At 53.5% G+C, this 27909-nt stretch overlaps 1 protein-coding gene across 8 annotated transcripts in view; it reads left to right on the forward strand.

Moving 5' to 3' along the window:
- TOM1L2 (target of myb1 like 2 membrane trafficking protein) overlaps positions 1-23586 on the forward strand; it is a 135053-nt gene extending 111467 nt beyond the window's left edge. For 2 of the 8 annotated variants that reach the window (XM_030827640.1, XM_004090377.3), the window contains 8 exons: positions 258-306; positions 763-886; positions 4338-4455; positions 5622-5697; positions 9251-9337; positions 16141-16200; positions 18227-18263; positions 19337-23586. In XM_030827640.1, the coding sequence (XP_030683500.1) occupies positions 258-306; positions 763-886; positions 4338-4455; positions 5622-5697; positions 9251-9337; positions 16141-16200; positions 18227-18263; positions 19337-19485 (700 nt within the window). In that variant the 3' untranslated portion in view covers positions 19486-23586. The remainder of the gene's footprint in view (positions 1-257; positions 307-762; positions 887-4337; positions 4456-5621; positions 5698-9250; positions 9338-16140; positions 16201-18226; positions 18264-19336) is intronic. The other 6 variants (XM_030827643.1, XM_030827642.1, XM_004090379.3 and 3 more) reach the window with 3 other exon arrangements.
- The last annotated feature ends 4323 nt before the right edge of the window (positions 23587-27909 follow it).

Consider the following 27909-nt stretch of genomic DNA (forward strand, 5'->3'; position numbering starts at 1 on the left):
ACACTCACAATGACCTCCATGATGGGCCAGCCACCACCCCTTTCTGATGCCCACTCTGGGTGAGAAGCTGATCCTCTCAGGGGGAGCCCCACACAGAGGAAGCCATGGCAGAGTTGATGTATGGTTTCACTCCCTAGCCCCCAGGTGGGACTGGCTGGTCTTGGTCCCAGGGATTCTTCATAGAACTAGTGAGCACCTCACAGGGCCATATCACAGGCATCCTCTCTCCTTACTTCTGCTTTCCCTTCCCCCGTTAGGTTCGAACGATACAGGTCTGGCCGATCGGTTCAAAATGCCAGTAATGGAGTAAGTATTCCTTCAGAATCCTCTCATCTCCTGAGGCCAGACCTACCCCTCCACCTTTTGGAGGCTGGAGAGAACTCCAGTTTTTCTAACTGGGGTTGAAATATTTGGGAAATTGAAGAGGCAAGCTCTGGTTGATGGGATACTAGGGCAGAGCTAGCAGGCACCCCTGATGGGAAGGTGGCAAGGAAGCCCTAAGTTTGCAGCTCCCAGGACAGTCACTGTTGACTCAGCAACCCCTCCTTCTAGTGGGGACAGGGAGGAGGCAGTGGGCAGGGCTCACTGACATCCAGGCCCACCATGGACCTGGAAGGCAGGTGGGGGAAGTGGCCTTGCTTCTGTACTAGAGCAGCGCTGATGCTTTTCTTCTTGGAACCCTGCACAGTTGCCTTGCTAGCTTCTACCTCAGACCCTGACTCCAGGGTTCTGGGGCTTATGGCTAATCTCTCGTTCTGACAGGTACTGAATGAAGTGACCGAAGACAACTTAATAGACCTGGGGCCAGGGTCTCCAGCCGTGGTGAGCCCAATGGTGGGGAACACAGCACCCCCATCTTCCCTCTCCTCCCAGCTTGCAGGCTTGGGTGAGTGTCTCATAAGGACAAAAGGGCCTACCTTACTTCCTACCACTGGCCTCCCTTGCAGGCCACCTCTCTTTCTTTCTTGGAAGACCCAAAGAGAGTCTTTTGGGAAATACATGTGAAAGTGTATTCCTGAGTCCTAGCCAGTTGTACCACCTTACCTTCAATTCATACCTTTTTTCCCCTAAATTTGAAGTTTAAAATCTATGTTGGAAAGCAGGGATGGGGGAAATTCCAAGGAATTAAAGAAAGGTCATGCCATGCACAGTGGCTCACACCCGTAATCCCAGCACTATGGGAGGCCGAGGTGGGTGGATCACCTGAGGTCAGGAGTTTGAGACCAGCTTGACCACAACATGGTGAAACCCAGTCTCTACTAAAAATACAAAAATTAGCTGGGCATGGTGGGCACCTGCAATCCCAACTACTCGGGAGGCTGAGGCAGGAGAATCGCTTGAGCCTGGGAGGTGGAGGTTGCAGTGAGCCAAGATCGCGTCATTGCACTCCAGCCTGGGCGACAGAGCAAGACACTGTCTCAAAAAGACAAAAAAAAAAAAAGAAAGAAAGGTCACCTGCCATGTTTTATATGGAACATTCCCTATGATTGAAGTAATTTCCTTTTCAATATTAACTAGGTCAAGGCCAGGCGCGTAATCCCAGCATTTTGGGAGGCTGAGGTGGGTGGATCACTTGAGGTCAGGAGTTTGAGACCAGCCTGGCCAAAATGGTGAAACCCCATCTGTACTAAAAATACAAAAAAATTAGCCAGACTTGGTGGTGGGCACCTGTAGTCCCAGCTACTCAGGAGGCTGAAGCAGGAGAATTGCTTGAACCCGGAAGGCAGAGGTTGCAGTGAGCCGAGATCGCGCCATTGCACTCCAGCCTGGGGGACGACTCCATCTCAAAAAATAAATAAATAAATAAATAATCAATATTAACTAGGTCAAGGAGGGCAGATAGGTTTCAGCTCTTTGGCTTCTTGGAACACAGGTTTGAGGAGGATGCTGAAGCCACATCAGGGCTTAGAAAAGTCTGTGATTGATTGATTGTCAATATCTACAGAGGGTTTGGAAATGGGAGGTAGCAGCACTGAAATGTTTGCCCTCCTTGAACTTTACCATCAGCCTAAAGCAGTCCATTGTCTGGAACTTAAAAGAAACTCACCACTTTCCACAGTTCATTTAGTTTGTACATTCAAAGTGTGTATATGACTCTAGCACATTGGTTATACTGGATGATACCAATTTATAACAAATGAAATTATAACATTGAAATAATAAGCATGGCCCTCAAAATTCTTTCCTCTGTCTTGCTTTTCTGTTTTCCTTTTTAAAAAATATTTCTCTGTCTACTTTCCTTTCATTTGACTTGAGTTAAACTTCTAGTGGCTATCAGTTGCTGTAATTCTAGCTTCTCAATATTTCGTATATTTGTAGCCACTATTTCTGTATCGGAACAGATGTCTCTGCCTTCAGTCAGTCCAACATATATGACTGCCAGATTTAATACTTAAAATTCAAATTGTCACGCCTGTAATCCCGACTTCGGGAGGCTGAGGCAGGTGGATCACCTGAAGTCAGGAGTTTGAGACCAGCCTAACCAACATGGCAAAACCCCACCTCTACTAAAAATACAAAAATCAGCTGGGCCTGTAATCCCAGCTACTAGGCGGGTTGAGGCAGGAGGATCGCTTGAACCTGGGAGGCAGAGGTTGCAGTGAGCCGAGATTGTGCCACTGCACTCCAGCCTGGGCAACAGAGCAAGCAAGATGCCATCTCAAAAAAAAAAGCCGGGCGCGGTGGCTCACGCCTGTAATCCCAGCACTTTGGGAGGCTGAGGTGGGTGGATCACGAGGTCAGGAGATCGAGACCATCCTGGCTAACATGGTGAAACCCCGTCTCTACTAAAAATACAAAAAATTAGCTGGGCGTGATGGCGGGCGCCTGTAGTCCCAGCTACTCAGGAGACTGAGGCAGGAGAATGGCATAAACCCGGGAGGCGGAGCTTGCAGTGAGCCGAGATCACTCCACTGCAGTCCAGCCTGGGTGACAGAGTGAGACTCTGTCTCAAAAAAAAAAAAAATTCAAATTGGATTCTGCTACCTCTCTTCTTAAAAAAGGTATAGTAGGCCAGGCATAGTGGCTCACGCCTGTAATCCCAGCACTCTGGGAAGCCAAGGCAGGCGGATTGCTTGAGTCCAGAAGTTCGAGACCAGCCTGGGCAACATAGCAAAACCTCATCTCTACTAAAAATACAAAAAATTAGCTGGGAGTGGTGGCACACACCTTTAGTCCCAGGTACACAGGATGCTGCGGTAGGAGAATCTCCTGAGCCCAGGAGGTCAAGGCTGCAGTGAGCTGAGATCGTGCCACTGCACTCCAGCCTGGGCATCCAGAGTGAGACCCTGTCTCAAAAAAAAAAAAAAAAAAAAAAAAAAAAGTGTAGTGTCCACCAGGGGTGGTGGCTCACACTTGCAATCCCATCACTTTGGGAGGTGGAGGTGGGAAGATCACTTGAGGCCAGGTGTTTGAGACCAGCCTGGGCAACATAACGAGACCTTGTCTCTACAAAATAATTTTAAAACAGCTGGGCATGGTGGCACATACCTGTAGTCCTAGCTACTTGGGAGGCCAAGGTGGGAGGATCGCTTGAGCCCGGGAGGTCAAGGCTACAGTGAGCCATGATCATGCCAAGAGAGTAAGACTCTGTCTCTTTGAAAAAAAGAAAAACAAAAAAAAAAAGTCTAGTGTCTTCCCACCCACTCCTTTACCTGGCATTTGAGGTATTACCAGCCACTTCCTCCACAAATCTTTTCCTGTGAGCATTGTTCACTTCACACACCCTGGCCTCCAAACCCTGTGCCTTTGTATCTGCCTTTCCCCTTCTCCCCACAGCATCCTCCCCCTTATCCTTACAGACCCACTCTTGTGTTGGTTGAGTCTTTCCTGATGTCTCAAGCCAAGCACTGCTGTGGCTTATCTCTTGCCCACTCTGAATTTCTTGAAGCTGAGGACCATATCAAATTCAATTTGGTCTACTCAAGATCTAGCTCTGTACATGGTGGGTACCTAAGAAATATTTGCTGAATAAATAGATGTTGCAGGTCCTTGGACATTGTGATTGAGTTAATGAGGAGCCCAAGCGAGAAGGGCATTATGGAAAATCTGCAGGTGCACTGGCGCCAGTCCCTGACTTATCACCCCAGCAATCTCTTTTTTGTTATGACTCTTTCGCCTCCTTGAGCAGTTTGAGGGGCAGTGGCTGTCCCGTCCCCCATCTGGCCCACCCCGGCTCCTCCGGCATGTGGTGCACTGGGAGTACCAAGGAAAGTCCCGCCCCACCCTCCCCATGGAACCTAAACCCGCCTGGCTGGCATCCTAGCTTGGGGGCCCTTCATCAGATCTACAGCCTACATTTTGTTCTCATCTGCCACCCATTTGTTTTGTTGCCACAGACTTGGGGACAGAGAGCGTCAGTGGCACCCTCAGTTCACTCCAGCAATGTATTCCCCGTGACGGCTTTGACATGTTTGCCCAGACGAGAGGAAACTCCTTGGCTGAGCAGCGCAAGATGTATGTGGGGCCCCTTCTAGTGGCTTCTAAAGATATGGGGGGATTGGCCCATGCCTGGTCACAGGCCAGCACAAAAAGGCATTTACCATGTCCAGGACTGCCAGGAACTTTAAAGCATGGCTGTAAGGACTTGGCATTAGATGCAGATACTGAATAAACACCAACTGCCCACCTCCTCCCCCCTCCCAACACACACACACACTCTCCTGCCCTTGGGGTTGATTGGAGTGTGATTTCTCCTGTCATTTGTAAGAGACAGCTTTTCTTTTTTCTCCCTATGCTGCTGCTGCAGACACGACCCTGCCTGGCCCCTCATCCACAGGAGAAGCTCGGAAGCAGGAGGGTGCAGCCATGCAGGGTGAACCCATTCTTTACAGCAAGATTTTCCTGACTAAAATAAGTGGTCAGAGCAGAGGCTCCTCTGGTAGCAGCTCTGGCTAGGATGAGCCATCTGGAATTCAGGGAGTTGATTCCAAAAGAGAGAATCCCCTACATCTCAGGGAGGCACTGTACATGTTTTGAGCTTTCTGTTAGGCCTAAAGGCGGGTGAGACACACTTTTTCCCAGGAACCCAGCACCTTGGTGCACTCAGCACCCTGAGTCCTGCTTGGGACTCAGTTGGGTAAGCAGAAACCCAAGATCCCATGTGCCCTTCACCAGCAAAAGTTGCTTGTAAAACAGATATAGCTAAAGGAGTCGGAGAGTGGAGGAAGACCTCCTATAATCAGTGACAGTCCTGGGTCCCAGAGACCACCTTCCCTGTCAATGCCACTGAGGCTGCTGCTAATAAAATAAGAATTAATGTTACTTTGTGTTTATCTAGTCTTCCCTCTGAGGAGTATTAGGGCACTTTGGACACCCTGACATTGAGCTTCAGAGATGCTCAGTATTGTTACTCAAGAGAGGGATGTTGAGGTGCATAAAATCTGAGATCGCAGAGATTAGTGGCTCAGCCTGAACTAGGACCCAGGCCTCCTAGCGTTCACTGCAGGGAGACAGACAACATGAGCCCTTAGCCTCTGCTCAATGTCAAGGTCTCAGGAAATGTTTTTCCAAGGACATCTGAGGAAGGACCATAGGAAAGAAGTGATTACAGGCCACTTCCCCATCCCTCCATGACTATTGGAGGAAAATGAACTCTGCTTGTGCTGCTTCTTCATCTCCAGGGTAACCTATGAGGATCCCCAGGCTGTCGGAGGACTTGCTTCTGCCCTAGACAATCGAAAACAGAGCTCAGAAGGGGTAGGTCTTTAACCCTGTTTTTCTGCCTGGAGTCTTCTGGAGGGAAAGTCAGGTGGTTTGGCAAAGCTTGCTGGGTAATTCAGCAGAAACTGGCTTGCACAGGGGGCAGGGACACCCTGGGGGAGAGACCCATGGGGAACACCCCATGGAACCCAGGTAGTGCCTCATTGAGTCTTCACCTCACTCTGTGAGATGAGGCCACACGTGAGCTTCCCAATCCACCCAAGAGGAAACAGTCCCAGGGAGGTGGGAGACAGGCTGAGACACCCAGAGAGCAGACAGCAAGCTGGGGTTCCAATCCTAGGATTAGTGTCCATCTCCAGAACCCCTGCTCTTCCTACCACAGTGGCCCCAAGTTCTCCAGGCACAAGTCTCCTATGGTCACCTGTTACAGTGCCACAGGGTGGTCAGTGCTCTGATAAAACCATGGCCTGCACCAGGAAGGACAATGCTGACCTGAGCCACATCTCTGATGGCCATTTGTCACTGGCCTAGCAGAGCAGTACCAACCCCATTAGAAGGCATTTGAGAGCCAGGGTTTGTTTACAGAGCTGGCGCAGTTGGGTGGTGGCTGGGAGGGTGTCCTGTGGTGGTGAGGGGGTGCGGCACAGTGAAGTGGAGGGAATGGTATGTGTTTGGGCTCCCCCAAACATAGCCATGCTTTCTGTACAATTTCAGATTACTGAAGGGGAAAGGATGTGTGTCTTAATGCTTCTCATGAGATTTTTCTTTTTGCCTAACTAAGAAATGTGTATGGATGCATGTCTGTTTGCAGGGGCAGGGAGGAGGAGGGTCCTTGGAATAGCTGCCGACAACAGCTGGAACTCCTGTCTGGGTCCCCCAGCTGGGCTAGAGAGGGCAGTTATCATCTGTCCACTGGACAGGAAGGTTTGAAAAGGGCTGTTTGCTTCCTGGGTCCCAATTTTTAGCCTTCTTAAGCCCCTGTCCAGTGGGCCCAGGCAGGCAGCAGTGCTGGTTTCCACAGGATGCTCCTTCTTGGGGGAAGGGACTCACTCCCTCATCCATGCTGGCCTTCGCCTGGTGGATCTGAGGGCATGCATCCCTCTGCACTGGTCACCAGAGGGCGCAGAAGAGCCAGCTGGCTGCCTTGGGTCCTCAGTGCCCTGCCTTTCCACAGGAGTTGGCAGTGCCACGCCTTTCCACAGGAGTTGGCAGTGCCACCTGAACCCCTGAGACTGGGACACCCAAAATCAATGCAGTTCTCATGGCTCTGATTCTCTCATTACTTAGAATGTCCTCCCACCTGCCCCAGTGTGGGCATTAGAGAGCCCAGCTAGGAGCCTACCAGGATACTGCCTGGTGAGGACATCCCCTCCTCCTGGCCAACCCTGGCCTGCACTGGGAGCAGCCCTGTTGTGCCCCTACGAGGCTGACCTCATTTGTCCCTCACTCTGGCTCCAGGACTTGCCTTGTCCATGCCAGGGTGTGTCCTGCTGCACCCCTGCCATTATCAGTGCCTAGGCCTGGGTCTGAGCCCAGGAGATGTGAGTGACTTCCCGCCCTTCACCCTTAGCATGTGTGGCTTGGACTAGCTCCCTATTTTCAAAGGTCCTGATGACTCCAGCAGGTTTTCCACCCAGCGGTAGGCAGATTGCTTTTTTTGAGATGGAGTCTCGCTCTGGCGCCCAGGTTGGGGTGCAGTGGTGTGATCTTGGCTCACTGCAGCTTTCATCTCCCAGGTTCAAGCGATTCTCCTGCCTCAGCCTCCTGAGTAGCTGGTATTACAGGCGCCCACTACCACAGCAGGCTAATTTTTGTGTTTTTACTAGAGACAGATTTTCACTATATTGGCCAGGTCGGTCTCGAACTCCTGACCTCAGGCACTCCACCTGTCTTGGCCTCCCAAAGTGCCGGGATTACTACAGGTGTGAGCCACCGTGCCCGGCCATTAGATTGCTTTTCATGTTTGCTGCTCCATGGGACAATGCCATGGCCACAGCCTTAGCGATACAGGGCAGCAGAGCACGTGGGCTGTGTGTGTCTGTGTGTGTCTACACATATTCTTGCCCACCTGCAGCATTTCAGGTTACCTTGTCCCATCCCAAGCCATGCTGACCTGGAAATGAAAATGAGGCCAAGGGAGAAATTAAGAACACAATAAAAAAGAGGAAGGCTGGGCACGGTGGGTCACGCCTGTAATCTCAGCACTTTGGGAGGCCGAAGCAGGCGGATCACCTGAGGTCGGAAGTTCGAGACCAGCCTGACCAACATGGAGAGACCCCATCTCTACTAAAAATACAAAATTAGCTGGGCATGGTGGCACATGCCTGTAATCCCAGCTACTCAGGAGGCTGGGGCAAGAGAATCGCTTGAACCCAGAGGCGGAGGTTGCAGTGAGCCGAGATCATGCCATTGCACTCCGGCCTGGGCAAGAAGAGTGAAACTCCCTCTCAAAAATAAATAAAATAAAATAAATGAATGGGAGAAAATTGTGTAGCCACACCTCTACAAATCAAATCCAACCAAGCCAGTCAAGAAAAGGTCATCCCAGGGCCGGGCACAGTGGCTCATGCCTGTAATCCCAGCACTTTGGGAGGCCGAGGTGGGTGGATCACGAGGTCAGGAGATTGAGACCATCCTGGCCAACATGGTGAAACCCCATCTCTACTAAAAATACAAAAATTAGCTGGGCGTGGCAGCGCATGCCTGTAATGCCAGCTACTTGGGAGGCTGAGGCAGGCGAATTGCTTGAACCCGGGAGGTGGCGGTTGCAGTGAGCTGAGATCGTGCCACTGCATTCCAGCCTGGCGACAGAGCTAGACTCCGTCTCAAAAAAAATAAAAACAAAAACAAAAATTAGCCAGGTGTGGTGGTGGGTACCTGTAATCCCAGCCACTTGGGAGGCTAAGACAGAGAATTGCTTGAATCCGGGAGGCAGAGGTTGCCGTGAACTGAGATCACACCACTGCACTCCAGGCTGGGTGACAGAGCAAGACTCCATCTCAAAAAGAGAAAAAGAAAAAGTCATTCCAGCTACTCAGGAGGCTGAGGCGGAAGGATCGCTTGCACCCAGGAGTTTTTGAGACCAGTCCAGGCAACGTAGTGAGATCTCAAATAAATAAATATTTTAAAAGGCAATAATACACCTAAATTTAGTATTCAAGAGTTTAGAAAAAGAATACACACGCCACTAGAAAAGAGAAGAAAAAAAAAGAAAAAATGCAAGAAAAAGAAAAAAGTAGAATTGCTTTTGTAAAAGCTGGTTCTTTGAAAAGTTGACCACCTGCCAACCCTGATAGCCGTAATTGAGAGAAGCGGCTCTGGTCAACCTTCTGTGATCTCCTAGAGATTTTCCAAGGGCACGGGAGTAGTTGGCATGAGTATGTGTTATCCTGTTGGGATTCTTGATCACTAAACTTTTCTTCTTTTTTCCAGGCAGGTAAGGGGGACATGCCAGGGGTGGAGGTTGGGAGCAGGGCATCACATTTCCTTATGTGGCAAAGGATCACGTCTGAAGAGTGACTTTTATTTTTCCACAATATGTGCTATTGACTTCTTTCTCATGGGTCTTGCTGTGACTTTTCTTTCTGAGACTTTTCTGTCCTCGGCCCAGAAGAGAGGTAGAGGTGGGGAGTCTGACCTGGAGCCCATAGACAGCTGGCTCATAACCCAAGGAATGGTGAGGAGTCACCAGCCGAGCCAAGCCTGCTGTCCACCCCAGCCCCTACCTGTGTAACAGCTCATGTCTTCCTCTCATGACCTGCCGAGCCTTTGAGAATCAGACAGTACAAGGCCACACTCTCTCTTTCTGGCAGGGGTGCCAAATTTCCCCTCCTATTTTTGCATAATCTCTGTAAGCCACAGATTCCCAGTCCCAAAAATACCTTCCTGTCCCTGGGCCTTAAGTGTCTGGGACATTAACAGGGATGAGGAGAGGGTCCTTTCCTTCCTTTTACTGTCTCCGGAGCTCCGGGCAGTATTCACTTTTCCAGGATGAGCACAAGTTACTGTGGCTTTTGCTTGGGAGGGAACAATTCTAAGGGAACAGACTCAAAGCATCTGACCCGTCAGGGAAGCCCCCTCTAGCCCAGTGCCTCTGAATTCGGCAGTCCTAGGCTTGACAGATTTTTATAATATAGTGACTTGTATCCAGTAAGTCCCTCAAAATGATTTGAAACCTCTTGAAGAATACACAGGACGAGTGTGGTGGCTCACGCCTGTAATCCCAGCACTTTGGGAGGCTGAGGCAGGCAGATCACGAGGTCAGGAGATCGAGACCCTTCTGGCCAACATGGTGGAACCCTGTCTCTACTAAAAATACAAAAATTAGCTGGGTATGCTGGCATGTGCCTGTAATCCCAGCTACTTGGGAGGCTGAAGCAGGAGAATCGCCTGAACCTGGGAGGCAGACATTGTAGTGAGCTGAGATTGCACCACTGCACTCCAGCCTGGTGACAGAGTGAGACTCCCTCTCAAAGAAAAAAAAAAAAAAAATACACAAACACAGTAGAAACAGAATAAAAAGAAAACAAAGCCCAGGGGAGTTCAATGTTGTAAACACAGTTAGTTCTCATGTAGCAGAGCTTTCCTGGCCCACAGACCTGCAAGGGTCCTCCTGCCTTATCTGTTCATGTGGCCTGAGCCTGGTGCATGGAGAGAGGGTCAGCTCGTCTCAGGCTGTATGCCTTGGGATGACCATATCACCTCTAGCAGAGCCCAAAGCTCTGGTACATGTGGTGCAGCCTGAGCTGGAGAGAATGCAGAGAAGGAAAGATGATGAACGCAGTGCAAACATGCGCCTCTCCCTCCAGGTGGGGTGGGATGAGAGGAATACATAACTGCCCCTAGTGTGCTATGCTAGGCTGTGGCCAGAGGAAAGGCCAGCAGGTCCTAGACTGCAAGCAGCACAGGGTCCACCTGCTTGAGCAAAGCGTGACCAGTGAGCAGGAACTTGGGTCGTGCAGGATCGCCCAGAGCCGTGGGAGCAAGGGGCATCTGCCTGCCACCCAGCTTGGGCTGGTGCCCTCTGCACAGCTCTGCTGTCAGCCTGGGCAGGTCTCCCACCACCTGTCATAGCAGCAGCACACTCCTGCTCTGGGTGAGAAGGCAGTTCCTCCACTAGATCCCAAGCCCATTCTTAGAGAGATGCGCTGGCCCAGGCCTCTCGTTTGCTTCTTCAGGGACGGGCTGGCCTCTGGCCCACATGTCGGGGGCCTTTGCAGCAGGGCTTCTGGAGACCATGTCCATTCATTGGGAAGATCCAGCCCATGTGCCCTTGTGCCTATTAATCCTGCAAAAAAGGATACTGCCCACACAAACTCCCCTGAGGGTGGCCTTGGCAGCTGGTGGTGGTGCCTGTCTCTGCCCACACAGACTGCCTCGCCACTGCCAGGTCCCACATAGAGCTCCAGTCTCTAACTTCCCAGAAACAAACCTAACTAACAGCTAACCTGGTGTCTTGCCTGCCTGACTGCAGTTGTTTTTTTTTTCTTTACAACAAATATTAATTGCTTTGCCTTATTTCCCATAGTGTAGAAACCTTGAGTCTTTTGAAGCCTCCTGAGTACAAATTCTTTACTTGGAAACTTTTTGTACTATTGAGTGAGATCAAAGGCTTTTAGACTTTGTCCCAGTGGGGTGGTGCTTGAAGTGTCGTAGGAAGGGATTCACAGCTTCCCTGGAAATAGCACACATGAGCTACAGAAATTGTTCTTGTTGCATTGAAAACTGGACAGGTGGGTTTCCTTGTGGGCATGGGGCTGTGGCAAGCTGCAGAGGAGCATCTGTTGGAACCCTTATGCTCCTGGGACTCGGGTGTGTGGAGAGCCAACACAGAAGTTAACTGACACCACCAGGCTTATTACTGGTTGAAGAGAAATGAGACCTGTCAATGGGCTAGGGCCGGGCGGCTCTCAGGGAGACTGCTAGGCTTGTGCTCTCTCTCCCTGGCCTCTCTAGTGTGAGGTCTTTTTGCCTCTCCTGGCTGGTGATCAGCTAGGGGTGTCTCCCTTTTGCAGGGTGCAGCCAGGAAAATATCCTCATGTGAGAGAATCTAAGTCAAAACAAGAACAGAGGTAGGTTAGTAAAGAATGCTGCTGCCAAAACCCAGGCTTGGGTTTGGAGGTGGGACTCCCTCCTCAGACCTGGAGGCCCCCAAGGCTCCTCTTACTCTGGAAGGATAATCCTAACCCCTGGAGTACCAGACAGACACACCTCTCCCTCTTGGGCAGGCAACCCTCTCTCCTGATCCCTGAGGCAGAGCTGCCCCTGCCTGCAGTTTCAAGTGAGAATCAGCTGACAGCAGGATGGCTCACCTGCCACTCAGATCAAAACCTGTGGCTTTTGACATCCAAGATGTCTGTGGACTTTGAAAGTGGGCAGGGCTGGTCTAGCCACTGCCTCAGCCAAGCCAGCCTGGCCTACCTATCTTCAGAGGGGCTGAGCTTCGGGCAGCAGTCTCTATTGGAGGGCATTCCTCTGCTAGCTTCCTTCCTTTTCTCTCTTCACATGTCTTCTTCCTTTCTGTCCCTCTCTTCCAACTCATACTCTTCTTCAGATCCCTCAGACCAGCCTTCAGCTTGGATCATTGTCCAAGAAAATGCTGAAACTATGGCATGTCAGGCTGGGTGCAGTGGCTCACACCTGTAATCCCAGCACTTTGGGAGGCCGAGCTGGGCAGATCATTTGAGGCCAGGAGTTTGAGATCAGCCTGGCCAACATGGCAAAACCCTGTCTCTACTAAAAATACAGAAAAAATTAGCCAGGTGTGGTGGCTCACGCCTGTAATCCCAGCTACTCAGGAGGCTGAGGCACAAGGATTATTTGAACCTGGGAAGCAGAGGTTGCAGTGAGCTGACATCGCACCACTGCACTCCAGCCTGGGCAACAGAGCAAGACTCTGTCTCAAAATAAATAAATAAATAAATAAATATAAATAAAATTAAAACTGTGACACATCAGAGCCACCAGCCTTCTTAGGAATCTGCTGGGCCAGCCCCTAGTCTGACAGATGAGGACACCGAGGCCTCCTAGGGGCCTGGTGACTTGCTCAAAGCGGCAGGGAAGAAACAGAGTCCCCTAAGACTCAGCGCAGTGCCCCCTCCTCCAGCCAGGGCCCCACTTCCCTCCCATCAGCCTAACAAGGAGCGCGTCCTCGGCCTCCCACAGTTTCTTTAGTGCATATTTTCCAAGTAGTGTACATGTTTAGTCTGAGTCTGATAGCACCTACATTATTAGAAGGAACTTTGCCCTGTTATAATACTCAAGGCATTTATTTACCAGGACGAGAGGTTTAGATAGCTAAGGTTTTGTGTTCGGCCACAAGAAAGTCAATTTAAGCTTATGTTATATAAGCTTAACTGTTAACCATCACCCTACTCCACCATGGTTCACGCCCTGAGGCCAAGTGGCTTCCATATTGTAATGAGTCAATTCCCATAATTTCTGACATCCCTGGGTTTCTGAATTAGAAAACAGAAGCACCAACCTGAAAGTTAAGGGTTCTGAGTCATAAAGAATTGAAAGCCAAATACAACCTAGCAATTGCCTTATTTCACATGAGGAAATTGAGGCCAAGCATTGCTCAGGCCTCTGTCCCCTGCTCTTGCCTCTCCACCCAAATCTCTGAGGCTTCTTAGGATAGAAGAAACTCGAGAGCTCTCCGGTGAAGAAAGTGGGGTCCAGAGAGGAGCAACTCACCCCAGGTCCTGCCACCAGTGAGTGCGAGGGCCCAGATGGACCCCACCCAGTGCACCGTCCTCCTCAGCGTGCCCTCTAGGGCTTGGTCTGGAGGATGCCATCCCATAAACATACCACTTATTTGGAAAAATCTAGGACATGGAAGAAAAGGGTTCCCATGATCCAGCTTTTGGGAAGTTATTTTTGAGGGGGTGCGGAATTTCTTAAGTGTCATTGTTTATTTTCTGAGCATGTTGGCTCTCAAGGTTAATCCCCAAAGAAGAAAATTAAAGTATGACCCCAGGCCTCAAGGGATTTGTTCTTTAACAGCAACAAAACAATTACAAGAAAAAGCTGAAGGTTTAAGGCCCCTGACCCCTTAATGTCTTTGTTGTAGCTTTTGCAACACATTGGAAAGCTCAGGACATCTAATCTGTTTCTGCTAAGTGGACAAAAGCTGGTCAGGTGTAAAGAAAGGGCTGGTGCGCACTCTAACCGCTAGGGTGGGACTGTTTTCTCTCTGGAGATGCTGCTGACTTTCTAAGCTTCAGTTCTGGGGACTCAGCATAGCATGCGTCCTCCCAGAGGCCACGCATTCTGACTTACAGTCATTGAGAGCATGATAACTGGCGTGTCCTGTTCCAGGAATGTGTCAAGGCAGAAAGCCTGCCAGCAAGCACAGAGTAGCAGTGTGCCCTACTGCCTTTTGATGGGCAAGGAAGTGTCAGCCTTAGGCATTGTTAACACATCTGTCAGTCATTTGTGCCTCCATCCCCCCAGTGAGGACCCACATGCCTCTTGTCCCTAGGGTTCATGTCTGGGTGATAAGACTCCCTGATACCTTTTCAATTCAACATTCTTTTTTTTTTTTTTTTTTTTTTTTCAGACAGAGTTTCACTCTTGTTGCCCAGGGTGGAGTGCAATGGCGTGATCTTGGCTCACTGCAACCTCTGCCTCCCAGGTTCAAGTGATACTCCTGCCTCAGCCCCCTCAGTAGCTGGGATTACAGGCGCATACCACCACACTCAGCTAATTTTGTATTTTTAGTAGAGACTGGGTTTCTCCATGTTGGTCAGGCTGGTCTCGAACTCCTGACCTCAGGTGATCCGCCCACCTCGGCCTCCCAAAGTGCTGGGATTACAGGCGTGAGCCACCATGCCCTGCTCAATTCAACATTCTTAAGTCCCCAGTAAGTCAAATAAATAATGGGCAACACAGACTCTTCCTAATCTGATCAGTGACTGGCTTGGGCCTTTCTGAAAGTGCTCTTGTGGGCTTCCCACATTGGGTCCGAAGTTAGGACACACAGCACATTCCTCAGAGCAAGGGGCCAGCTGAGCTCACTGAGGGAGTGAAGAGCTCTGGTGGCATCGTAGACACCTGTTCAGAGTGCTGGACTCCACCTGGGACCCCAAACCACCCTCCCCCACCATCAGCAGCAGGTGTCAACCTCCAGGACTGGAGTTGTCACATCACTGCTGGTGATATGTGTTCCTTGTTCTTTTTCTTTGTGAAGGTCGTGTTATTTTTTACATTTGATAGACACTGGAGTATGTATTCCTTTTATTACTGCTTATTTTTACTTTAGTCTTACCCTAGATCATGGCATTGGGTGAAGCCAGCTATAGACACAGTGCTGGCATTTTTGTAATAGAAATAGGGGTCTTGCAAGTGAGCCCCGGAAGGGAACCTCCCAGAGCCAGGGTAGGTGAGGAGGTGATTAAGGGCCATCACCTCATTTCTCTAGGCTGGGAGCCAACATTCCATTAACATGGCTTCTAGGGAGTTTACTTCTTATCATGTCATATTTGACAGCAACTTAAACCTTTTTAGCCACGTGCATTTTTCAGAGTCTCTGTCCCTGAGGTGCTTGGCACAGGGGCCCAAGTAAGGTGACTGTTCAGGCACCCCCGTGGTACACCTTAGTATGCCTGGAAGCTGTCACCCCCCTGGCTCTGGCTGCTGCACCCCAGTGCTCAGCTGAACTTGGTTTCTTTGACTCCTGAAGCACAGCCAGCCATTGAACACAGGGAAGAAAGGACGAGACTAAAGGGAGCTGTTGCTTTCAGGGCTGCTTCATGAATTTCCCCTAAAGAGACACAAAGAAGACTAAAGCCCCATAGTCCCCTTTGTCATCAGAGCCCTCGTTTTTGCTGTGTTTCTGTTGATGGTAAAATGTGCCTGCCTCTGTCTACCAGGCCACACCCAGCCCAGCGGAGCACGCACCTCCTCCAGTTCCCCTCTCCACTCAGAAATACACCAGGACGCATTTCAAAATCTCTTCAGCGGAGCAAACAGACCCCCTGCATCCCCCAGGGCTGATGCTGCCCTGCCCTCTGAGCACCTGTACTCTGCTCTGGGTAGGCTGTCACTTGGCCTTCCCTGGGTTGGGCTTGACAGTGGACTGTCATAGTGACTGAGTTCAGAATCAGCCTGCATGGCAGCACCTTCCTGAAGTTAGAAGGTGTTTTGCAGCCCCGGGCTGAAAGGCCCCGCACTGTGAGAGTGGACACTCATAGTCAAAAAGTTCTCCATTTCAAGAACACGTACAGCCACCTTCCTTACCGCCGGCCCTGCCGGGGAGCTTGCTTCTTATCATTTGCACCTCATTGCTTTCCTCACCTGCCATCTCACACGTGGCTGCCCTGTGTTGCCCCTGTGTGCCGTGCCAATTGTGTTTTTTTGCTCTGTGTACATTTTGGTTTTATTTGGGGTTGCTGTTGATGATTTCCTTTGTTCTGGTGTTCTGTCTCCCCTTGCTGGCTGTGTGGGGGCTGCCTGGCCCGCTGCTTGCCACCTCCATAGATCCCCGTTGCGCAGCCCTCTGTCATGGACGACATTGAGGTGTGGCTCAGGACCGACCTGGTGAGACTCGACTTTTCTATTTCATCTGTGGGGTGTGGAGCGCCAGAGGCTCTTCTGAGGACAGGCCTTGGGGGAGCATCAGCAGGGGCTCCACCCCTGTCTGGGTCAGTGGAGAAGGGAGGTCTGGGCAAGCTCCATAGCTGCCCCTCCTCCCCGACATCAGCCCATAGCTGTGGGTGCTGCAGTGGCCTCCAGGCCTGTGGAGGCCAGCTGTGCTGGGGGCAAGGCCCTGGGCACAGCTTCCTTCACCCACACAGTCCTAGCCATAGCCGGCTCCAAAACACACACTTGCCGTCCCCCCAGTATCTTTTCCATTTCAGATGTGTGTGCGTGCTTTGGTTTTTTGGGGGAAGGAGTGTAGGGGGAGCATGTTTTGTTTTGTTTTTTGTTTTCATTTCTTTTTTTTTAATTGTGAAGTATACACACAGTGCTTTTGTTTTTAATTCGCTGTCATCCCCCTCCTCCCTTCCTGATTTTTGATTTAAAAGAAACCCTGCCCCAAAGACCCATTGTCTCCATCCTCAGAGATAGGGCTAGAAGATGAGGATACTATGCATCTGAAAATGGCAACAGGTCCCAAAAAAGGAGAGCTGCAGTGGCTGCATGTGATAACTGCTGGCCTCTCCCTCTGTTCTTTACAAAGCACTTTCACTCTCAGCAGCCCAGTAGGGGGTCAGGGTGGTGGATGAAGAAGTGCACTCTGGGAAGTGGCTTGCCCAGAGTCATGGGGTAGTTGGATTCTCCCCCAGAGCTGGAGACACCTCATCTCCCTCCTAGCTGCCTCCTCTGCAGGGGGCCTTGTCCCCAGGCAGAAGAGCCTGTTGAGTTCTTTAACCACAGGGTCAGCCTGGCTGTCTGTGGGCTGGTGATCTGGCCACCTCCCACACTAGGACAGCAGGCCTCAAGTTGGGGCCTCTGGCTGCTCTGGGCCTCCTCCCCAGAAGGTCAGGCTTTCCAAACACATGCCTTGCCAAAGAAGGCAGCTGCCTGGGTGTCAGGGAGGAAGAACACACCCCGGGACATCTTTCCCAAGGGGATGCCTCAAAAAGAAATTGCTTCTCTCACAGAAGCAAGGCAGGAAGGACCAAGGTCCTTAACTTCTAAGGGGGACCCCAGGGTCCAGACAGGGAAGGGATGTGTCCAGTAAGGCTACATAGCAGGTCAGTGGTAGAGCCAGGAAGGAACCCAGGTCTCCTAGCCCAACCCAGGGCTTTGTCACCTCCCCATCCTGCCCCTTCCCAATCAGGCCCTGCACATGCTGCTCTTCCCCAGTCCCCAGGGAACCCCATGAGCTCAAGACACTACTGTGTTCTCCAAACAAAATCAAGTCTGATGCACTTTAATTTTTGAGTGCACAGAGCCTCCATGGCTCCTTCAGCAGCCAGCAGCAGGTAATATAATCTGGGCCACGGGAGGAGGCCGGTGCAGCTGCCAGGAGGCTACAGGACATGGCTTCTGGAGGTACAGCCTCCACCGCCAAAGTACCTACTGAGTGACAGGCCCTGTGCTGTGGGCTTTGTGGCCCTGATCCATCAAGGCCTCGTGTGGTTTCCAGCTATTGGTGTCAACAGCGTCTTCCCAGAAACCCTGTGGCTGGCAGTGAGTGGGTGTTGTGTTGGGCACACGTGACCCTGTGTGTGCTCAGGCTCAGCTCCCTGTGGCTACTGCTCTGTGCCTCTCCCTAGAGCGTCAAGAGTGCCAAAGGCGAGGCCCCGCCCTCCGCAGCCCAGTCTGGAGAACCAGCCCGCACCGTTTTTGGAGTTTTCTTTCCAGCCCTTCTGGAGGATCAAAACCTAAAACATGTTTGAATTTTTTTGCTTTCGTTTTTTAAAAACAAAGCTTCTGTTTCTCCAATAAGAAGAGCAGTATTTTACTATTACAGAAATCTGGAAACAGGGAAAATTAGGAAGTTTTGTTTGGGCTACCCTGGGCAGTGCTGCCCTAGGGTGGCCATGGGCAGACAGGTGGCTGGGTGGGCAGTGCTTGGACCAGTGCCCTAATTTCATTCTCTCTGCTCCTCCCACAGAAGGGCGATGATCTGGAGGAGGGTGTCACAAGTGAAGGTATGGCCTGGCCAGTGGCCTTATAGCCCCCTTTTGTTGCCTCTGCACAGGCTGCACAGGAGCCAGCCCTCATCACCTTGGAGCTCCTGCTGCCAGAGCACCTACTGGTGCCAGGCGCTGAGCCGTGGGCTTCACGGGTGGCTTTGTCCTACCCAGGTCTTATGCTGATTTGGGAAGTGTGATTTATCTCACTTATTGGGAAACAGAGGTCAGAAAGAACATGTCAATTCCACAAAGTTGCAGAGCTGGTGAATAGCGGATGCAGATGGCCACCTGGTCCTGACCCACAGGTGCTCAGCCCAGCTCAGACACGCAGTTTGTGGAGGTGTGCAGCAGCACCCTTGGGCCACTGAGCCAGAAGGGAGGAGCCTCTCCTGGGCCTCAGCTGATGGGCTGGATGGGAGCAGCGGGGTCTTAGTTCTCCCACATGGCCACCCCCACATCCCCTGCCCTTCACATCCTGCCTCCCCAAGCTCATCTTGCCCCACTCCACCTGCCTCTCCGTGCTCCTGTCCTCCTCTCCCCAAGTCTGCCAGACCCTGTGGCCAGACTGCTCCACAGCGGGGGGAAACTGCAGAGGACCCTGCTCCCTAGCTCTGGGTGCCCATAGAAATGGGGCCCTCCCCCCTCCCCACTGCATTCCTCAGCATCTCCTCAGTCCCCCATTGGTGGGCAAGGGTGGGGTAGGTGGGATGGTTCCTGCCTGTTTAATCAGAAGCTGGCCCCTCCAGCTTACCCTGCCCCACCCCCAGTGCTGATCTGGAAAATGGACAAAACTGGAAATGGACAAACTGGAAAATGGACAAACCCCAGTGCTGATCTGGAAAATGGTCAGCGGTGGGGTGAGCGCTCTGGGCTGTGTCTTCCAGAGCCTTTCCCTCCAGGGCCGGAGGGCTGGGCACAGCCGGGAGCCTCCCCTACACTGCAGCTCACGAACCCTTCCCTACCCACCTGCTCCTAGGTGGGCTTCATGCCTGCCCTAGAGGAGGAAACAGGCTGGGGAGTGGAAGGGTGCGCTTCCTCTGGTGGCCAGCCCTCACCAACCCTGACCCTTGCCTTGGTTTGTATTGCAGAGTTTGATAAATTCCTTGAAGAAAGAGCCAAAGCTGCTGAAATGGTTCCCGACCTCCCCTCGCCCCCCATGGAGGCTCCTGCCCCAGCCTCAAACCCTTCTGGCCGGAAGAAGCCAGAGCGGTCAGAGGATGCCCTCTTTGCCCTGTGAGCGGCTCTGTGGTTTGCCTCCCCAGATGGCGGGTCCCCGCTCGCACCCCATGGACACCAGGCACTGGCCACTCCTACATCCCCAGCTCCACACGGCCTGCACTCCTGTGTCTCCATGGAAATGCCACCGTATCTGCTCCCAGGCCTCCCACTAGTCAGGACCAGCTTCAGCCACTTCTTTTCTCTGAGTGGTGGGACAGCTGCAGCCAGAGACTCTCTCCCCTCCCACCACGGGCCCCTCTGCCGATGTTTCCTCCCAGGAAGACCAGGCAGAGTGGCCCAGCCCCGGGCAGTGCTTCCTGAGCAGACCACCCGGACTGTCTTTCCTCCACCCGCCCACAGAGAAGGAGCAGGCCCGGCCCCGCCCTGTGCTCACCTCTGCCTGGCTCAGCGACCTTCTCAGGCATTCTGCCCTCCTGGGCCCCTCTCACCCTGAGGGGGCTTTGAGGCACCTCTGGAAGAGCAGGGTGTGCTGCACCCATGGGCCTGGTCTCACTCCTTGGACTTGTCACCTTGTGACGTTTGGCTTATCAGCATTTGAGAAGGCTCTGCTGGGTGTCCACGGGGGGTCTCTCACCTTCTTGACCCTCTCTCCATCATTCAGCTGCCAGCCCAGGCTTTACACCCAAGCTGGCTCAGCAGCCGAGCCTGGCACCAAGGGGCCCTGCAGGCTCCCAGGGCAGGGAGAGGGCCAAGGACAATTGGGAGGGCAGCAGGCAGCCCACAGATGGTGGCCATGTGGTACGCTGCTGAGATGACACTACCAATAAACCAAACTGCCACGCACACACTGCAGGCTCACACCCACACACCTGGTCCTGGCTTGTGGAGGGGCTTGCACTGGAGGCATTGCTCTGGCTTGCCTGGGGAAGTGTCGCAGATGTGCACATGGGCCACACTCAGTGCTGTGGCCTGGCCTATTGTAGCCTCGCACATCTGCCTCAAGAGCCAGCAGCAAGCAGCTTTGCGGCATCTTTGGAGGTTCCCGGTGACTGAGAGGCCTGGGAAGCACTAAGGCCCCTGCTGTGCTCCCTGGCATAGGCCTTGGCCTCCTTGCACAGACTCCTGACGGTCTGGCCTCCTCCCACCTCAGAGGTCCTCTGGCCACCAATTTATACTCTCTCCCCAAGCTGATCCTGAAGGCAGACAGAGCAGCTAGGGGCTGGTAACCTGTATTCCCATCCCGTGTCCTCACTGGTGTGTCTCCTGGCCATGGGCAAGGGACTCATGGGTCATCCCAGGCCCTGGTGCAGCCAGACACCCGCCCCACACCTCTCACCAGGCTGCTGTTGCTCAGAAGGAGAACACTGCAGCTGTGTGCATCCCTGTGTGTCTTGGGCCCAGCTCGCTGGGTCAGTCTGCTCCTGTCCCCTCCAGCATGCACTGCCTAGGTCAGCACAGGTTCCTGACCCATGGTATAGTTAGCCCTTCCCACCTGGCAGGACGGCCCAGACCACCAGCCGAGCGGGGAAGGGGGGCTGGGCTTGACGGGAGAAGAGACCAGTGACACGGTCTTTGGGGAGCATTCAGGATGGCGACTTCAGCTGGGGGTCATGCTGAGCACCAACAGGAACTATTCCAGTGAAGAGCAAGTGCTGCCCAACCCAGGACCCTGTGCCAGGCTAGCAGCCCTCCAGCTTCCTCCAGAGAGGAAACCTCAGTCTGGCTGAGGGCGAGACTAGCTGGGTTGTCACACTCCAGTTCCTCAGGTTCACCCAGGAAGCTCCTCCATGGAGCCTGGCCAGCCTGATTCTAGCCCTGTCCTCTCTGGCAGCACATGCCACACCTGCCTGGCCCCTCTGCTCCCTGACGCTTGATGAGCCCCTGCCTCTCTCCTCAATGTTTCTCAAAACAGACACCCCTGAGGCCAGCTTGAATGTGAAGACTTCTGAAGTCAGCTGGCTTCACTTGCGCTGCAGAAAAGATGGCTGGGATGGCCCAGGTGCACCCAGAGGCCCCAGCCCTTTGGCTGCCTTTGGATTGTCTCTGAGGCCCTGCCAGAGCTGGGCCTGCGGGTGGTGGGCGGCCGGACCTCGGGCAGTCAGTGCTCCGCAGCCTCAGCACGGCAGCCCAGACCCAGTGTCCTCAGAGGGAAGAGCCAGCCTCCCTGCCTCATGGAACTGGGAGTCCCGAAAGGTCAGGAGCCTGGAGGCTCTGAAAGGAGCAGGGATTCCGTAGTATGTGAAGCTGAGATAGGCGCCCTCCTGGGGAGCCCCCAGCAAAGCAGTTTTTCATACCCATGCCCAGAACTGCCCCACCCCAGCTCCAGCTCCAGTGCCAGCTGGTTGCCAGGCATCATTGGAGAGGCCTGGCTGCCCCAGGGGCAGCAGGGAGTGGTGGTCCTGTATGGGCTGGCAGGAGGCCATTGGCCACGCTGACAAGTGTCACCTGCCTTCCTGGCCTGGAGCCACCCCTCGGGTGGCCTACTTGCACCTCCTATCCAGAGGTAGCCTGCCCCACCTGTAGGCAGAGGGGGCTCTTGCTTGAGGCCTGCACAGGAAGCAAGTACAGCCCCAGTGCCCCAGAGTGGGTTCCGCTTAGCCCTGGCGAGATGTCCTGTCCTGAGGTCTCTGCTCCCAGACCCCACCATCTGGGGAGCACAGTCCTTAGGCTGCCTGGTCCAGGAAGGGGGTGCAGCCCTGCCAGGAAACCTGGACTTTCAAGGCCCACCAGCCTCTCCATGAGTGTTAGAAATCACAGATACAGTATATACTTAATTACACTAAATTATTGCTGGGATTCCTTATAAGCACTAATTATACCTGATTATAGGTTAAAATATTTATTTTGTCAAAATATTTTCTTGGGAATGTGTTTAACCCTTTCTGCGTTCATTGTGTGCTGAGATGTGAAAACTAACCATTTCCTCCTGCCTACCTTTTTGGCCAGTGGGCAGCAGAGAATGGCACTATGTACAGTTGGGCCCCCGGCACCATGGGCCTTTGGCCTGCCTGCCGCAGAGTAGCCCTGCCTGGGCAGTCTCCAGGCACTGAGCAGGCCACCTGTGGCCAGGCTGAGAGAATGACTGGCTCGCTTACCAGTGTGCATGGGACAAGGAGCTCTGGAGCCTCCAAGGGGTTGTTGCTGGCCTGGGCTAGAGGGAAAGGTGACCATCTGTCTGTCCTGTCTTTCTGTTAGCGCCTCCACGTGAGTGATGGTGCCTTGGTTCACTAGCCTTCCCCCACCACCCCGCCATGCCACCTGGTGGTCTTGGGGCCTGTGCTGTCACTCCCGCCCCTGGGGAGGAGCGGACCCAGCCCGGAGAGTTGGGGCAAGGGCTCCACATGGCCCAGGGGCAACAGATGCTCGCAGGGCAGCTGCTGCCGATGCTCACGCTCTTGCCCCCCTCCTTCCCACTGCCACACCCCACCCTGGGCCCCCGCAGACACACATCTCTAACTCAGTCGGTCCCAGCCTTCTGGATGGCTTGGGGTAGGCCATGGGCCCACCTGGGGCCAGGCCAGCCCCTGGGGCAGCTCTGGAAGACCAATGTGGAGGAGCGCTTGCTTGCAGCCTGGCCTCAGCCTCTGGCACTGCTGGGGTGGTCCCCGGGAGCCTCTGCACTGTCGGCTGTGGGGATGTCTCACCCCTTTGGGTTACAGCCAGTCTTCCCCACCCAGAGAGAAGTGTTTCCACCTCAGAGACATTGCCTGTCAGCCCCTGAAGTGCTCGCCTCCCCCAGTGCCCGTCACCAGCCCTTCATATCTGTGGGGTCCAAGTCAGGCTTCCCCTGCAGCCACCAGCCGTAGGGAACAGCCATCAGCCCCTGAGTCAGAACCGCTTCTGCCTGTCTATACCTCCAGGCTCTCCCAGAGAGGGGGACGGATATTTATTTCCTAAAGTTTGCACTTAATTGTGAGGATTCTCAGGATTGTTGGGGGCTACTGAAAAGAGGAATGTGTTGAATGTTGCATTTGCTGTCCACTCGTCCTAGAAGTTTAGCGTTTTTGTCACTGTTGTGTGTTTCTGTGGGCAGAGCTGGTTCTGGAGGGTGGGTCAGTGCACCCAAGGCTCAGAGCATCCATCTACCCCACTGGCCCTCCTTCCAGATACCCTCTCTCTAGTTGGGTTATTGCATGTAAAATACTCCACAATAAATAAATAATTGAACAAATTGTGCCTGTGTGGTCTGTTGAATTGGCTACGACTGTCTGAAGGGCTTGCCAGTTTTGACCACCTGCTTTGTTTAAGCAGGGGCGGCCATGGGGACCCTCAGTCCACCCTTCTCCAGTGGCCAGGCTGTCTGAGCAGCCCCTTACCTGGCCAGGAAAATCCCTGTGCGTGGCCCAGGTTGTGACATTGGTGGGAGTGGCTGTGAGCCTGCTACAACCTGCCTGAGAGCTCTAGGACCAAGTGCTGTGGTTGTTCCTAGGTCTCACTCCAGGTCCCAGATGGGCAGGAGGAGGCCACTTACCCTTGCCCAGGGCACCCAGGCCTTGAGCAAGCAGGCCTAAGCCACCCTCTGACCCCCTCTAAGCCCCAGCCCCTACCCTCGGCTGGACTCCCACAGCTTGGCTGGGCATTATCTGCAGAGCCTGTGCTGGGCCCTGAATTTGAGAACTGCTGGTCCAAGCCAGGTAGACTTCACACTTTCTTTGTTAACAGTTTTACTGAGATATAATTCACATAGCATACAATTTACCCATTTAAAGTGTACAATTAAGTAGTCTTTAGAATATTCATAGAGTTGGGTAATCATCACCGCAACCAAATTTAGAACATTTTTATTCCCCCAAAAAGAAACCTGTCTCCTCCCATCCCCACAGCCTGCTCTCCCTTTCTAAAAAGGCTTCTTTCCCCCTCTCCGCTTGTCCTGGAGGTGGGCGCCTGCAGCCCTTTGTTGTAAGGCAGCTGTCCTCCTGGAAGAAGGCCCCTCAGGCCCAGAGGCATAGGGGGTCATGAGGGGTGCATTGTGGGAGCCTGTGGGAACTGTGCCTTCTCCAAGTGGCTTGGGAGGCCAAGGTCCCTTTAATCCCTTCTCTGGGGCTTAAGGATGGACCTCAAGTCGGGGTGGACTCACCAAATCCCTGATGAACCTGGAGATCTTCCCAATCTCTTGCTGTGCCAGTGAAGACATGGAGGACTAGAAAGAGCTGTAGGCTTGCCCCAGGCTGCACAGGGAGTAGTGGCAGAACCAGCACCCAACCCAGAGCCAGACCTCCCAGACAGGTCCATGAAGTGGGCGGGAAAGACACCACTTCTATGGCCAGCAGATAAAGCTGCCCCACCCACCCTGAACAGCAGCCCTTCTGGGAGCGTGGCTCAGGAGGGGCTCTCCTGCCCACTGATAGGAGTCAGGTCACGGCAGGGGACATGTTGGGACCACCACCATCACCAGTCATAGCCAGAAGGGGCAGCACCCAGCTCCCTCTGGCCAGTTGCCTCCCTGGGCTCCAGGGAGCTCTGCAGAGCCCTGTTTCTGACCAGTTGGAGTGAGATAGAGGTTCCCACACCCAGGGGAGAAGGGGAGCGGGTTTCTGAAGTGGGGGTGGGGGGCTGCAAACCCAGGTCCCTTTGAACAGATAGCATAGACCCTGGCTCATTATGTGCCCCCAGCACTGCACCAGGCAATGTGGGCACTGAAAGAGGCCTGAGCTCTGTCCCTACCCTGTGGAGAGTAGATTGATCCTGAGACACTTACTGTGGACTCACCAGGACACCTAGGCCACTTGTGCTTTCAGCAGTGTTCCTGAGAGCCTGCTGTGTGCCAGGCTGGTGCCAGAGGGGAAGGACAGGGCTGCTTCAGTTCTGCTGTTGGGGAATGTGCAGCCTGGTTCCATTCCCAGAGTCAAGGACACTCTGCAGCCAGTAAGTGTTGTAGCTCTCTTCCAGGGCCTGCAGGGAGAGGAGGCTCTGAGCACATAGCTGAGCCCCAGGGCACTCAAGCTGCACACTTGAGGGATGCATTGTGGAAGCCTGTGGTTTTTCCAAGAAAAAGATCTCCTTTGGGTCCTGGGGGCAGCGGGAGGGCAGAACCTGAGACCTTGGACAGGTCTGCATGACCCACCCAGAAATTCCATCAGTTTATTTTACAGGAGCCCCTGTCAGAACTTTTGAGGCAGACCCCAGAGGAGTCTGTCCAGGGCCTCCAAGCCCAGGCCCTCAACATCCCAGGACGCAAAATCTCTACTCTCAGCACTAGGGAGTAAGTAGGATGCTTCCGGAAATTGAGTGGACTCTATTGTCTGGTGCCATTTCCTGTCCACCCCATTCCTCCCTGGGGTTGCAGGCTTAACTGTAGGTGTTGGGTAAGTCACTGCCTCACTCTGTTCTTTACTCTCCTGATCCGTAAACTGGTGTAGTGGGTGGTAAACCCAATGCCCACAGGGGCCTTATTACATTGATTTCCTCACTCTCCCTGCTGCCAGCTAGACTCACCCTATTCAATATGCAATTGGCCTCTCCTCAAACAGCCAGTTACCCCCCAGGGAACAGGTATCAGTCTTCCTCAGCCTTTGTGAGCTACACCCCTCACTGTGCAGCAATCTTTGGGGTTCATGTAGCTCTTTTGTGGAGGGTGTGTTCAATGACTCATGATAAGCCTGCAGGTGCCCACATGGGTGTGAGCCTCCAGGGGCAAAGCTGGCCATGGAGGCTCAGAGAGGGCTGGAAAGAACTTGCCCAGCTCACCACAGAGCCCAAGCTGGAATGAGACCACGAGTGTCATCTAGGACCAGAATCACCCATGTCAACAGTCATCTGACCCCATTATATACAGATGGAGAAGTGGGGGAGGGGAGACTCAGGCTCTGAGCAGTCTCTTCCCACAGCCTGGCCCCTCCGCCATAACCTGGGCAGGTCCCAGCTTGGCTCCCACAGCAGAGAAGGATATGCAGGGCCAGGCAGGGTGGCAGGGGGGCTCTGGGAGTGGGGAGGGGTTTCAGTAGCCTAGGCAATGGCTAGAGTGGACAACCCAGTTTTCCTGCCCAGTGCCTGCCCTGCCATCCACTGCTGAGCTCCGGGCACCGAGGGCATGGCTGGACAGGACAAGCGGCCTGGAAGAGGCCCTGCCCGTGCTGGACGCCTGCCCGAAAAGGCTCGAAACCCACAGAAGCTGCCTCTCAGTCTCTAAGAGGCTTGGAGAGGAAGCGGGGAGATGCGAATTCCTATCTCCCAGTTGGCAACGCCGAGGTCGGGCAGGGGCCGGGCTGGGTAACCTGGGAGGAATCCTCCGCTCTGGGCGCGCCACGCAGTCCCGGGTGGGGCTGTCCCGTGTTAGCCCTTCTGGTGCCCGGGACGCGCACCTGGCGGCAGTCCTGGCCAGGTGTCTGGCCTGGGGGCTGAGCCCAGCCTGCCCCCACCGCCCCTCCCTATCTCCCGGGTAGAGTGGGCGCGGCGCATGTGACCCAGGGCTGGGCTCCCGGGAGTTACGCGCTGACGCCGCGTCACCCCACTCCGGGCCGGGCGCCCATTGGCTGCGCCGGGCCCGCGGGGGCGGGGCTGGTCTGGCTCTGCGCCCCGGCTCCCCTGGGTCTCCAGCCGCTGCCCTGGCCCGCGCGCGTGCGGAGCCGGCCCGGCTCTGCGGCTGCCTCCATCCCAGACAAAATCACGGGCAGCAGTGCTGTGAGATCCTGAGCAAGTCGCTTCACCGCCCCGCTCCACGTGCCTCAGTTTACTCACCTATAAAATGGGATGCTAACAGCCTCAACCTCCTGAGGCTGTCGAGAGGAGTGAATGGGTTTAAACAGCATTGAACACTGTAAGCGCTCAGCAAGTAAACTGTGCCGAACCTGCCCGCCGGGGTCACCGGGTCACCGTGGACCAGGCTGGATCCCTGACCCCTGATAGGCACACCAGTACAGAGGGGCTTGTGTCCACGTTCCTTGGGCGTGCTCGACGCTTCCCAGCCAACCGGGGCCCGAGGGTCTTGTTTGGAGGTCTCAGGATCTTTGAGGGGAGAAACTGCCAAGACAAGCATGTTCTCCCTGAAAAATGGATCCCCTCTCCTGTTTTCCCCTACCCTCACGTTGAGGGTTGCCCTGGCAATCCCAGGCTGTGGGGCAAAGATTTGTTTCTTTGGTGGCAAAGATGTAAATTCCTCCCACACCCACGTTGGACTGTGCCCCATGGGGGTTGGATTTTCTGGGGTGCAGGTCTCCTGTTGACCTTGTCTTACCTTCTTTCCCTTCCCCCTAACTCCTGCAGTTGATGGAGTGAATATTTATTGAGCTATTCTATTTACATATGTGGTAACCCATTTAAAAACGGTGAGGTGGATTGGGTGCAGTAGCTCACGTCTGTAATCCGAGCACTTTGGGAAGCCGAGGTGGGTAGATTACTGGAGGCTAGGAGTTCAAAACCAGTCTGGCCAACATGACAAAACCCCATCTCTACTAAAAATACAAAAATTAGCCAGGCGTGGTAGTGCGTGACTGTAATCCCATCTACTCGGGAGGCTGAGGGAAGAGAATTGCTTGAACCCGGG

Source organism: Nomascus leucogenys, chromosome 14, assembly GCF_006542625.1.
Source record: "Nomascus leucogenys isolate Asia chromosome 14, Asia_NLE_v1, whole genome shotgun sequence".
NCBI lineage: Eukaryota > Metazoa > Chordata > Mammalia > Primates > Hylobatidae > Nomascus > Nomascus leucogenys.